Source organism: Ixodes scapularis, unplaced genomic scaffold, assembly GCF_016920785.2.
Source record: "Ixodes scapularis isolate PalLabHiFi unplaced genomic scaffold, ASM1692078v2 PGA_scaffold6__148_contigs__length_123643588, whole genome shotgun sequence".
Taxonomy (NCBI): Eukaryota; Metazoa; Arthropoda; class Arachnida; order Ixodida; family Ixodidae; genus Ixodes; species Ixodes scapularis.
In genome coordinates, this window is record NW_024609881.1 from 62,893,587 (window position 1) to 62,907,410 (window position 13,824).

Below are 13,824 nucleotides of genomic sequence, written 5' to 3' on the forward strand. Positions count from 1 at the left end.
ATCTTCGGATCACCGAGAAGTTGAAGCTTGTCTTCAGTACAGCGGACGAAATATTTGCTGTAGTGAGATCACTCATCCACCAAATCCTTCAAGATCACACCCAGCAAACAATGAAGCTTCTTGGGGAGGAAAAAGTCGCATCATCCGTCATGAAGAAACTGCAATCACGTCTAAATGCGGCGGAGATGGTTGAAGACATGTTCTCAGGGCTGGGCACCATCCACCTAAGAAAAAAGTATGTTGCGGAAAATTTTCCGCATACTGAAGTCACCGAGGTGCCGCTTGATGCGAGCAGTAACGACTCAGTCTGCTACATTCCGGTGCAAAAGCTTTTGATAAGTTTCCTACAGTCGGAAGACATGCTGGAATGTCTTATGCAGCCTCTTTCGACGTCGTCAGATGTACTTTCCGACTTTACCGATGGTGACTTTGTTCATCAACACCTTCAAGTTGCACAAGATGCCAGCCATAACACTATATTCCTCCTTCTGTACACCGATGAGCTGGAAATCACGAACCCCCTCGGCAGTGCTGCTGGACGACACAAGATTTTAGCAGTGTATTTTTCTATACTCAATCTTCACCCTCGGCACCGGTCGAAACTGAATGCCATCCACCTGTTGCTACTTGTGGAGTACCCGGTCGCTGTGCATCACGGCCTGGATAAAGTGCTGGCTCCCCTGGTGCAAGACTTGAACATCATTCAAGCACATGGCATTGATGCCAAGAACATGCACTTTAGTGTAGTAACAGTGGCTTTCACCGGGGACAACTTGTCTATGCACCGCATAGCAGGACTGCAGTGCTCCTTCAGCAAGGGCCGGATCTCCCGATTCTGCTTAGCTCGGCATGAGGACCTAAAGCAACTGCATACTGTAGAAGGCTGCATCGAAAGGACGAGCGCAATGCACAAGAGCCACCTCGATGCCTTTGCGCTCGATCCCTCAGTAAATGGGCCCCTGTACGGCATTTCCAATGTGTCCCCTCTTCAAAGTTTGAACGACTTTGAGGTCACCGACCAGCTGCCACCCGACGCCATGCACGACATACTCGAGGGTGGTGTCGGTTGCGTCCTTCGACAAGTCCCGGGTGGCCTTATTCAAGACAGAGTGCTCCGGAAGCAGGACCTTGAGAGAGTTACAGCTTTTGGATATGGGTTCCATGATAAGAAGTCGGCACCTGTGGCAGTCAGGGACACATTCCTCACCGGTAAGGCAAGCCTCAGAGGAACAGCTAGTCAGAAGTGCTGCCTCTTTCGACTGCTTCCACAGTTGTATGGAAACTCCATCCCCGAAGGCAACCCCCACTGGAAGGTGTACCTGGCTTATCGTCACGTTGTTGACATCATCCTGGCCGAAAGGATTCCGAAGGACTGCATTCCTTATCTTCTAGTGAAGGTGCAGGAGTTCTTGGAGCTGTACACCAGACAGTATCCGAATGCAGCGGTTACGCCCAAGCTTCATTACCTGCTGCACTATCCAAAGTACATCCTGAAGTTTGGGCCACCTCGCCGCTTCTGGGGCATGCGGTTTGAGGCGAAGCACTCGTACTTCAAGAGCATTGCCTCCAAAGTTAAGAACTTCAGAAACATTTGCCTCACTCTTGCGACACGCCACCAGCTCCTCCAGGCCTACGAGCTTTCAGGGAACCTCCTTGACTCACCTCTCGAGACAACTGGAGCCAAGCCAGTGGAGGTGGTAGAGCTGCCAGGAGACGAACAGGCTGCCATCGCCGAAGTGACAGCAGACGTGGTGCTCTCCACCGTGAAGTCTGCGAGTCTCCACAGTTCTCGCTATCGCCTTGGCGATGTGTTTGTTCATGAGGTGGAGCACGACATTCCCCAATTCTTGAAGATTGAAAAACTTCTTGTCGGTGGTTCGCTGCTAATCCTCCTGTGCCAGCGTCTTACCACATTGCGTTGTAGCGAGCACAGATGTTCCTGCATTGTGAAGGAATGCGACGACATCGTTGCAGTATTGCCAGATCATGTGGCAAACTTTTATCCACTTGACCTTTACCGCTGTGCGGACTTTTGCGAGGTTGTGCCCCATTATGCCATTTTAGATTAATTCTAAGAACTGTCTTGGTATTTTTGGGGCTAAACAACAGATTTTTGTTTCCCCTTGTTTGCTGGTGTTTTTTGTTTTGTTTTTTCCCCCGCCTGCTTGTGTAGTGGTTTTCTCTACGAGTGGTGTCAGTGTGCTGCATGGTTTGGCCTTTTTTGTGTTGTGTGTATGTTTTTTTTTGTTTTAGGCCTTAAGACTGGTCACAACCATTTTGGTGAATTTATATTTTTGTTACTGGTTTCCATGGTTAAGGAAGTTTATTACTTTGTGTCAGATCACTTAGTTCTATGTATTGTTTGTATATATTTTTTCCCTTTACACGACTTACTTACCTGTGTTTAGAATGATGTGCTGGCCATGCTGTCTTTGGTGAAGCTGTGTCCCATTATATAAAAATTGGTCTCCGTATAATTCGGTTATGCAGTTTAGATGTCTTAATAGGTAACTTAAGAAGTGTGGTTCTTTTGTGCTGGTTGCCTTTGGTTTTTGTTCTTTCTGCTTGTGTTAAGTCTTCTTTAGGAGTGGTTGTGTGAGTGTGATGTGCGATTTGGCTTTTCTTGTGTCATTTGCATTTACATGTTTTGTGCTGGATTCCAAGGCTAGTTGCAACCATTTTGGTGAATTTTTTTCGTTGCTGGTTTTCAGGGAGTTAATTACTTTATGTCTCATCAGTTGGGTCCTTTTGCATATTGTTTGTATGTAGTCTTTAGTCTTTATTTTTTGGCTCTGGAGAGCTGCGGCACCGCAGAAAGACAGCAGCTTGTACCATGGAGGTCCGCGGTGCTGCGTCTAGTGAACATGATAATGTGATGAGTGTATACATGCATGATGACGACGACATGGATTGTTGGTATTGGGGAGGGTGACAGTCCGATTCGCAGAAGTCCAGATTTCGTGGAGGGTGGTTGGGCGGGTCAGCAGCGAGCCGTGGGGATCTGGCACGCCGTCTGATTGGTGCATGAAGGAGCCCCAGGTGCTTGATGGCGCTGTTGCTCACTGGGGTCCACTAGGGTCGAAGCATCAGGCTCCAGGGAGGTAGCCCAGTCAAAGTAGAAGCTGCCGCCTTCGAGGAACCGAGGCTCAGGGCTCAGATTGAGGTACCGCCTTCGCCTGGTGTGTCATCCTCTCAACGTCGTCGTTCATTTTCGCCCGCCCGTGTGTTTTGTTCCTTTGCACTACATGAATTGCATTTAAAACTCCATTCCACATGCCATATCTTCATACTGCCACGCGCGCAGCTGGCCAGGTAGGCAGTGCGGCCGTGGCCTCATGGTTATTGTGCTTGCCTCCCACGCAAAGAGCCAGGGTTCGATTCCCGGGAGCGATGCATGTTTTATTTATTCTTTCAGTTTAATGTTCTGGTACATTTGAGAACTCTGTTGCTTGTTCGAGGTACGAATTTTCCATTCGCCGAACCTTCTAGGTCGATTGTTCCAGAAGCCAGCGCGTGTGCATAAGGGGCTCTGCGTGGCGATCTGCAGTCAGTCTCGCCCCAGCGTTCGATCCTGCTGTTACACCAACTTCGATGCCCGCGATGCTTTGTTGTTATCTTCTGTTACCTTTTTGTTTTCAGCATAAGTTCGCCCCATTAAATGTTTAAGTTTACTCAGTTATTCTCTGTTTCGTCACCTAGCCACTCGTGACAATATCTAGTGCAGCCTCACGGTACGCTATTACTACTGTAGCAGCTTGCTAGATTTTATAGTAAGATGATAACAGGGATGGGTAGTACACTAAATGCACGCTGTTAACTTGAACACTGCTGGCTTGGGACATGAGCCACAGAACGATTTCCAACCTCGACAACGACAGACACTGAGGTTATCGTCTACGACAATGAGCAGGTTACCCCCACAAACTGGTGGCCCGGTCAGAAGAATGAAGCAGGCAACCATGAATTTCGATGGTGCCCTTTTAGGGGACAGATGTAAAATCAAACTTTCACCTCTGGTGAGCAGAACCTTGCGGATCCACTCGGGGATTGTTTTGTGCTCATGGTAGTGCTGCAATGACACTTTAGCTTCCCGATTTTTGGCCCTCGGACTGTGAATTATGGTTTTTCCATGTTGTGAAGCACTCCTTCAATCGAACAGGATCACAGCTCAGAAAACCAAGTACTGCTGTTGTCGAGCGTTGCTACATCTACTGCGGCCATTATCCGTGACCTTCTCTGTTCACATACCCCGGAGGCCCTGTATCGAACTCAAGGGCAAGCTCTTCTGCCGCATCACCACTTCGGAGCAATGCAGGCTAACAGCTCCTCAGGACCGGAGGACTGAAAGGATGCGAGTTGTCTAAATTGTTTAGAAAAATGCAAGAACTACCCGGAGAAAAGGCAGGCACATTAGATATCTCCAGCCATAGAGTCGTTTATGCAGCGTCTCCCTGACCATGTTGGAGCGATATTGCCTGCTGTCGGTGTGTGCTTCATCGATTTATCACTCGCACAGCTGACAAGATTTTGGAAGTGGTGGCACCAGTGGTGTTGTCCACCCATCGGAGCTTGGGCACCCCACCCATCACTGAGAAGTGGCTGCGCTGGGGGAGTTGTTCATACCATATGTGCCCAAGTTGATCAGCACTCCATAAAAGTTTTGGTCCTCTGTCACCCTCGGCGTTCCCCATTTAGAAGCTGTCAGCATCCATTCTTCTCCAGTCAGTGCAGCACGGCATCCCGTTACGTGCTACATCCTGGAATTTACAATCAGAAAAATAGAGTGGCCGATGCTTTTTCACCGATTCCGGTCAATGCCTAGGCACCTGAATGCCCTTTCATCGACTTTGCAGCTTTTGCACGAGTAGAGCTGAATGGTTCTTCGTCTCTAGTCCATCAAGAATTATCTTCACTATATGGCTCAAAACCCCTCATCTGTAATGTTTCTGGGCCTGTGCCTCGACCTTGCTAATTAATTTAGTAGTGGTGTAGCTCGGATCACCACAATTGATTTCAACACGCTATGTGTGGCCAAAGATGAATGCGAATGTCCGGGTCCAATCAAGCGTGAGCCGCCGATGTTCTAAGGTTGGTCGTCACAGCATTAGCTGCCTTCGCAGCCCCTAACGCTCGCTTTGACCATGTTCATCTTGATTTAGTCTGACCCCTTCCTCCATTTGAAAATTGCCACTATCTCCTTATGTGCATTCACCGCTTTATGTGATGGATCGGTAACGGTTTGCTGTTAACAAGTGCCCTCAGCAGTAACAGGCGACCAAGACAGGCAGTTCCAGTCACCCATCTTCAACAACTTATCCAGACTCCTAGGCGTTTACCATATTCGTACCACTCCTTAGCACTTCGCAGCCAATTTCATTGTGGAAAAATTTGAAAGTTGGAAGTGTTAGTGAAAGCCAGTGATTCACCATTGATCTGGTAAGAGAGCCTCCCACTCGTTATGCAGCAGAGTGCCGAGGTGAAGCACATCTCGCACGTTGCGGCACATAATCTTGCCAGGTATGTAGGACGCTGTATGGGTAGGCATGATAGTCATGTGACACCCGAGTCTTTAACCACAGCAGTGGAGACAACGATCCAGCTCGATTGTCAGTCTGTTCGAGCTGGCGAAGCGGATAAGTGGATACTGCTTACTGATGAAAATGCCGGCGGCAGATGCGACAGGGTAGTAGTGGTAGCAGAGGCCATGGAAGTAGAAGACATGTCTCCTGGATATTCATTCGAAAGCAGTCATTTTTGTGTTCCGGGCCTTGGAGAATGTTTACTTGGGTAGCAGGTGCTCAGAGTCGTTCATCATATCCGTGCCACCGATTTGTAGCGTGTTCAATGTTGGAGGACAGAAAAGTTTGTGTGACTGACTCTGACCCTAGGTGGACAGGTCCGGTTTATTTTATGCTTGAGCTACTAAGTTGATAGACCACTGCAACATCTCATAGTCCTAGGATCTGCTGGAGATTGCATTTTCATGTGAAAATTAACACTTTATGGGTTTTGTTATTCTCAAGTTCATTGTTGACAGTTATTGTCACCTTCAGACAAATCTTTTACTCAAAGTTCAGTGTTGTAAGGTGTAGGAAATTGATTGATTGACATTGTGTAATTTCTTGGATAGTGGTGTGCAAGGGAATCTTCACACGAGGCATCACAGTCTTAAAAATTCTTCAACATCGCTTTGTTCAGAAAGTCTTTTTGTTTCTGAGAAACCGGGTTAAGAATAAAATAATGCTTATCATTGAACAATTTGTAATTTTTCCTAGCTCATTACACTTATCATTGTGCTCACACAAGTTATTTGTGAAACTATGTTGGCAGAACTTTTGCTTGGTCATTGTTAGATTGCAGCAAACATTTACTTAAACAATTTTACAAAAAATTTACTATGTACTAGGCCACATGACCACGTAATAATTGAGGATCGTTATGTACAACGTGTAGATTCTTCTTTTGGGCCATCATTACTGCTCTCTGTTCAGCTACATCGTTCTTGGTGCTCATCAGTTTTCACGCATCGAATCTATAAACATGAAATTAGCCCCAGAATAGGTCAAGATTATTCTACTCTGCTAATGAACAAAAACAAACAAGAAAGAGTTACTATTTGGGAGAGAGAACACAAATAGATGTATCTGCTGACTGATAAAGGATGTTTAACTTTTACCTTGTTGTGCCAGCAACTATGCATGTTTTTAGAAACTTGCTGATAAGTGAGCGTAATGAAACTTGTAGTTCTCTTTTTATTGGTGAGAGGGGCACCATGAAAGGGGCACCAGTGTTAGATCATGCATTTGACATATAGATTCATACTTTCTTCCAATACTTCGTGAAAAGAATGAAATCTCTGCTCAATAATACTAATTTATTGTTAGTAAATATAAAAATAAGTGCATCAATTCACCTGCATGACCAAATACTGCTCAACAAATCGCCTCTTGTACAAGTTGTTTTCTTTGGCAAGTAACTCGGTGAGATGGCATACATCAAATTGGTTTTCGAAAACTGACTTTGTCTGGAAATATGGGAATGCTACCGTTCTGATTAGATAGAAACACAGATGGATAACTGTAGACATTTCTTCTGTTTGTTTTAAGAGAACAGGCATCTCACTAACTGAGCATGCAAACTCTAATAAACCTGATTCACCTACCTTGTGGCTTTTTCTGCAATCCACATTTCACTTAAGCCAATTTTCTGTGATACGTAGAAGTTGGACTAATTGACAAGTCTTTTTCAAGCTCTTCCTGAATTAATGCGTTTTTTTATACGCTTTATTTTTGTGGTCGATCTCAGATACTGGTTTGGATTCTGCACATCAATATAGTGTAGCTTTTTTTTTTAGTAATTATTTTGGATGAGAAATATGACATCAATTTCTTTGGTCAGCAGAATATTCAGCACATCCTGCTCTGAATGTACAGTACATACATGACAGGCCGACTTTCTAATGTTCAAAAATGTTTGTTCAATATTCACTATTTTTCACATGGCTGTGACATTAGTGCAGTCATCCTTTTGTTATAATTAAAAACTGAAGAGCGTGTTGATAAAATTAACTGACAACAGAAAAAAACAAAAAATGGGGACGAAGGACAAAAAACATTTCTTTCTTTACTTTTATCTATTTTTATTCTTTAAGAAATGTTTGTCGTTTTATTCTTTCTGTGGTCAATCCTTTTGTTAGTTGCTTTTAAGATTCATTTCACTTCATTTGGCTCGGGAGAGTCGGGAAAAGAGCAGAAAGGCTAGAGGCCCATACCAGTTGGTATGACTTAGCTCACTATATTTGTATCTGATCAAAGTCAATATTCAGCTAACAAATATTGATTCATGATCCCAGTCAATCTGTGAAAAATTGGTGGGTGCTGCATAAATAATAGGACCAACGTTAAAAAAATGGCAGCTGTATTTTCATTTTTATTTTCAACCGCGCAGAGTTGAAGTGGATGAGAAACGACGTATTTGTGTGATACAGTTTAATGGCGATTCGGTTGTAGCTCAGAAACAGCTTCGTGTTTCAACGTCAGCAAGAAGAATTACGAGAGCGCTAAAGGCGCCGAGCAGAACCGCGTCCGTCTTGCCTTCGGTACAGAAGTTGAGCGGAAACCGGAGCACACGGGCTCCGACTGCGAAAAATAATGTTTTTTATTTTTTTTTTTTTTATTTTACTAAGTTGGCGTCGCGTAGCCGCCGAAGATAACGGCGCAGGTGTTCGACTCTCTTCCGCCGTAGACGCGGCGCTCAATATCACAACAAGGGAAAATATATTTAGTTTCAATAAAAATACGGTACTGCATTAATAAAAAAAAATTAACAGTTTAGAATTGCTGCCACACATATTGTAGCGGCAATTGCCCAAAACCCATATATGACCGCTACAAACAACAGAATTGAGACGTCGTCTTGTTTCTTCCACCCAGTCTCAGGTGGTCTAAAAAATGGTAGACCTCCCTGTTATTCCATGACCGGCACGCACACGCTAGCGACATATCAAGCACTATCATGTCCTAAGGAAGATGAAGCGCCTTGGCGGTTATAAGAGACTTACAAAAACGTAATAATATTTCAGCGATGTGTCCAATCTTTCCCACATCTATACACTTTTAGATGCTTAACGACTACGTTGGCTACGTGGCTACGTCCCCGAGCGAACAGAAATATTGTTGATGTGGCAGCGGAGTATACCTCTCGTGCTGGTTGCGTCACCCACAGTAAAGTGAACGTAGTTCAGTAGCGATCGCACCGTCGATCACACGAATACTTTGCAGAGTCATATTCAATTGCTGCCTCACCCGGCGCACAGCTCATTCGCGAACGAAGGTAATCGTGGACATGGAGGAAATTTCCTCCCTTTCCCGGCTCCCGGTAGAGGGCGCGCCTTCTAAAATCAGTGAAAGGGAGGAACAGCACCGATTTCCTCCCTCTTCACCGGTTATAGGGAGGAAAAACAAAATTTCCTCCATTTGTCTACCCTTTTTTCTTAGAGTGTGGAATGTCGTCGGACGGCACTCTAGACACAGCCAATACGAAAAGGCAAATGAAAAGGAGATTCGTGCTCCGTGTCATTCTGATGACTTTAAGATAGAATGCTGCTGGACAAGCATGAAGTACCTAGCAGCAAAGGTTCACACAAAACGCACGAACCTTTCGATTGTATCCGAGGGCGAGCATGGGCGACGGGTTCTCGGTCGTCCGCATACCGTCTACGAAATGACGAGAGCACACACGAGAAGACTCGGACGGTGAAAACCCCTTTCGGTTAACGGCAGTTGACCACTGCCGACGCAAATCACCGTCCGCAGGAAATCAGTGGGGTAAAACATGTTGCAGCCACGTTTTCTCTGCGGAATGTTGTGCTTCACCCACACGCTGTCAGCAGCGAGTTTTCGTTTACGCTGGTTGTTGTTGCAGTCATAGATGACGCAATGCTGCCCAGAAGAACCCGGGTGAGAATACGCTGTAAAAAGTTACAACCAAGAGCTCCCAAAAGGTCAAAAAACAATATCCAATATAGCGGGCCACACGTACAGGTACCCAGCATCACACTCCGTTGATTTAGGGTTAGTTTGGATGCCAAGGGGAATCCCGGAAAACCTACTCTCGAAACCAATGACGCTTTTCACAAATTATTTTTTTTCCCTGGGATCGAGATTTTCTTGGAATTGTGCATAGAGCCAAAAACTTTGTAGTTAATTCTTAATTTAACCTAGAAGAGTTTGAGAAAAATATATCCCTTTATGTTCCTTTACTCTATATTTTAACTTATTGGCTAGTTGTACAACCTCTATACTGTTGTTTCATTTGAACGCTTACGGTTCAGCTTACTTTATGATTGTATAACCTCTCGAGTTAACCACCGATTTTGTAGTTTTAACTTTTGTTGGCGCAGAGTTGTCCTCACACTATGATTTTGTGATCAAATTGCTACACAAGCCATTGAATTTATTACATTTGGCGAAGGGGTCTCTTGAAACGTTTTTAGATAAAGAGTTACAGATTCAACCTCGCTGCGGAAAAAAATACTTAAAAACAACATTGTGCACAACACGTTTACTTTCGTTGTCGGGAACTAAACAAGAAAGAAACTCGAATTTATATTCCGAGATACCTTGCATCATATTGTATTGAAGAACATCGAAATCAAGGAATATAAGGTCACGTCTGAAGCCACCATTTTCGACCCCTAGTTGTCTCAGTCATGACCTGTTCAAGGCCGGCACTGAATGCTGCACTTAGGATTTCTGTTGAATGAAAAATAGGGATTCCCGTTGTCTCCCCACACGTCTATATTTGAAAAGTTAAAGTGAGTTGCAATAATAAATAGGGAGTTTTAAAATAGCGCACTCTAAAGCTTTGCGCACGCAAAGAATAGCGTCGTCGCCACTGCGCATGCTCCGAACGCAAACCAGGTTTTGCGCTTTGCGTGCGCAATTTTAGCGCTCGCTATTTCTCGGAAGTAGCGCGCGCTATTTCCGACGACGCAAAGGGTCTTTGCGTCGTTCTCGTGCTGCGCGATAAGTTGCGAGAGGGCTAAAGCCAAGACCCCAGGCCAAGACGATCCGTCTTCTAATCCGGCGGGAATAGGCAAATGGCGGCTCAGAAGGCAGCAGCAGCGGCAGGAGCCTCCTCGCGATTGCGCTTTTCTGCGCAAGATGACATTTCGCTGTTACAAGAAGTTCACGCCCTCAACCCGTTTGAGGACCCATCGCGATGGGCCCAAATCGCAAGCAACCTTCTTTCAGCCACCGGCAAAGGTTTTAGCACGCGAGCGGTACGTGACCGCCTCGACCTGCTGCTCGCACAGTTTGCTGCAGAGGATCGCGCCAACTTAAGAAGGTGAGTGTGCTGCTTCATTTACTGCTAAAGATTATTTAAAGCAATGCGGCGTTAAAGTGTGTGCTTTGATCTGAGCAGCAGGTCGAGCTCAGTTGCTACTCTGTCGCAGGTCAGGCACCGAGGAGCAATATAGCGAAAAGGAACACCTCCTCCAAGAGATCGCCGATCTGACAAGAGAATTTCACTACAAGTACAAGGCGGCGGCCGTCCGGAGAGCGGCCCCGTCACGCCCGAAGCTCACAGCCGCCGAACGAAGCGACGCGTCTGCGTTACGGGACACCGCCGCCGCAACCAACTTAGCATATTCCACGGTACGTCAGCTTTTTCTTTATTTTTTCTTTTTATTTATTAATGCTGGGCTCGTTCGATTTACCTGCACCAGCCCACACCGGTGCAGAAAAGGTTCGATGCAGAAACGTGCAAGGCAGTGTTCCCAGCTTGTATTTTAAGATAGGGTGCACTCTTAACCCTTTGCCTACCGCAAAATTTTTGAAAAAGAAAAACGATTTGAAAATACTGAATTTCTTTATGTGCCTTATAAATTTAGTATGCAATACACAGGCCAAAAACAAATGCCAAAATATTTATTCTATGAGAAAACTTTGAACAGACTGCAAAAGAAAAGGGGATTAAAGTTCGGCTTCACTGCATTACCGCAGACAGTTCACGTCACCTTGCACATGGACGTCCAGGCTGGGCGTAGCAGTACTGCAGACAGTTCACATCAGCTTGCACGCGAAGTGAACGCAAAACGTGGAGGAACTGGAGGAGGATTTTCTACATTGATTCTAGTCCAATGCCGATACCCCGACATGGTGTCCTCATTGAAATCGGAGTCGTCTGAGCTAAAATCCAATAACTCAGCTGCATCACTCTCGCTGTTCAATGAAAGATTCATTTCCTCGTCTTCTGAATTTGAAGAGACGTTACAATATCTTCGTTTTCGCTCCAGTTTTGAGGCAAGATTGTCACTACGAACGCAGCGACCAGAAGTTGACGCTGCCATTTTTTAAATCCCCTGTTGTCTGCGTTGGAACAATTTTGTGCCAAATTCAGGAATTTACCAGGTTTTTGTTTTCCGTGAAGTGCCATCTGTCCACAGCAAAGATCACTAGAAACACGTGGACTAGCCCAGTTCGTCCATGGTAGCGTATTGGAGCCCGAATCAATGTGGACGAGCCCAGCCCGTCTTCGTGAGGAGCGGTACAAACAGTGTGGACGGACCCAGGTCGTCCATGGTAGGGAAAGGGTTAACTAGCATCTATGTGTTCACCGAGTGAAGCTGGTGCAGGAGATGTAGGTGAATCAAACAAGCCTACTGTTAATTTCTTTCAAGATGGTTACAGAAGAAGAATGTAAACCAAGTATCAAACATGTCGCACTTGCTGCAAAAACTTAAACAAAAGGTTTAAAAGAAAAAAGAATTTAGCATCATTTACAACATCTGGAGGACTTTCGCAGAATGGCAGCGCAACTGCGGACGCATGCCGTGCCTCCACTTCTACTGATGCTGCTGCTGCAGCGTACGTGGCAACCTCTTCGGTCGTCGAGGTACCGGAAAGTGCTGGCAACATATGTAAGTGGGATCAGGGCGTCTTAATGCATATCTGTTTGTCTTAAAGGGCAACTCCGGTCGAAAACCAAACCAAAATAAATGACGGGTATCGCTTTAGTAACTTCAAATATATTACAGCCGAAATTTTACGTCAAAGTGAAAATGCATATTCCACTAGGACCGATTTTAGTGATGTGACCAGTTGCTCTTTAGCAGGGGGCGAGCGGGTTAGCTTTTAGCCAAGGAACACTGGCACAGCACCCTTGTGACATCGGATCGCGGTGGAGCTGCGGTTGATTGGTTGTTCCTCTCACCGCAGCGCCGTTGACGTCACGTCGCGACCGTAGGCTGATGATCAGCGTTGCCATCCCTCTGGCGGATAGTTTTGGTTTTTCCGTAGACGCCCGAAACCAAACTTTGAGCCGTGATATTTATAAAACTACACACAATATCGAGAAAAAAAATTTATACCTTGGAATTCGGAGACACTGCTTTAGGTAAAAGCAGTTGTAATTCCAAATAAAAAAAAATATTGATTGAAGTTGCCCTTTAAGCATGTTTCACATGGTGCAATTAGCGGCTCCAGCGAACTATAGGGGGCGCGGTGGTCGAGCGAAAGGAGGTAGTTTTCGTTCTTCAGCACGTGGACCATCATAAATTTCTTGCACTGCAGCATAAAATCGGTGTTACATCTGAAAGCAAAGCGATTATCGACAGTAGAAACTTTCGTCTGCTCAGTGCGTAAAAATGACACGGTGGAAGCATAAATATGACTACTGGAAACGATGAATGTTTCTAGGCTGCCTGCGAGAACCAAGCAGCGATAGCAAACGACAGAGTCGAAGTGACCTCCTCTCTTGCGCTTCTCAGCGTGGCCGCTATGCAGCGTTGATTTCGCTGGAGTCACCAATTCTGCGGCCAAAATCACTGCCGCTAGCGATCACAGCACCGCTAATGTGGAAGAGCTTTTAAGCTCGAGCTGTTAGCTTTAATGCATGGTACAGCTGCATTTTATGCTATCCATTTTTTTGTATTTTGCCGATTGAAGGCCCATAGGTTTTCGGCTTTAGTTTATCATAGGGCGAGACAAAACATATGCCTACGCTTTTCATTATCATAGATGCTGTGGCCAGTCCTGCATACTTGAACCACCAATGGAAGCACCAATGGGAAACATAATATTTAAGAGTTAATTTCTTCAGAGGTGCTGTTTTTGATATTTTTTTCAGGGACCACTTGTGTTGTGGATACGGCAGAGCTCCTCTCGGCGGCAGATGCAGGCGACACATATGAAATTGTTGGTCTTGACGTGAGCAGAGAGTTACCTGCACTGCCACGGGCACCCCTTCGATCGATGTTTGAGGCCATGCACCTGCAGCTTCACCCGAGCAGACCGTGGAACCTGAAGCTAGCCGTCAGGT

General features: G+C 45.5%; 1 protein-coding gene and 1 long non-coding RNA gene across 2 annotated transcripts; both read left to right on the top strand.

The window, feature by feature from the left end:
* The first annotated feature begins 110 nt into the window (after window positions 1-110).
* Window positions 111-2,069, top strand: LOC120841378. The gene has a single exon (XM_042294785.1). The coding sequence runs from the start codon at window positions 111-113 to the stop codon at window positions 2,067-2,069; it is 1,959 nt and encodes a 652-aa protein (XP_042150719.1).
* Window positions 2,070-11,077: 9,008 nt separating this feature from the next.
* LOC115316696 lies at window positions 11,078-13,726 on the top strand. The gene is made up of 3 exons (XR_003917916.2): window positions 11,078-11,159; window positions 12,310-12,424; window positions 13,633-13,726. It is a non-coding gene; the product is annotated as an uncharacterized LOC115316696 (long non-coding RNA).
* Window positions 13,727-13,824: the final 98 nt, after the last annotated feature.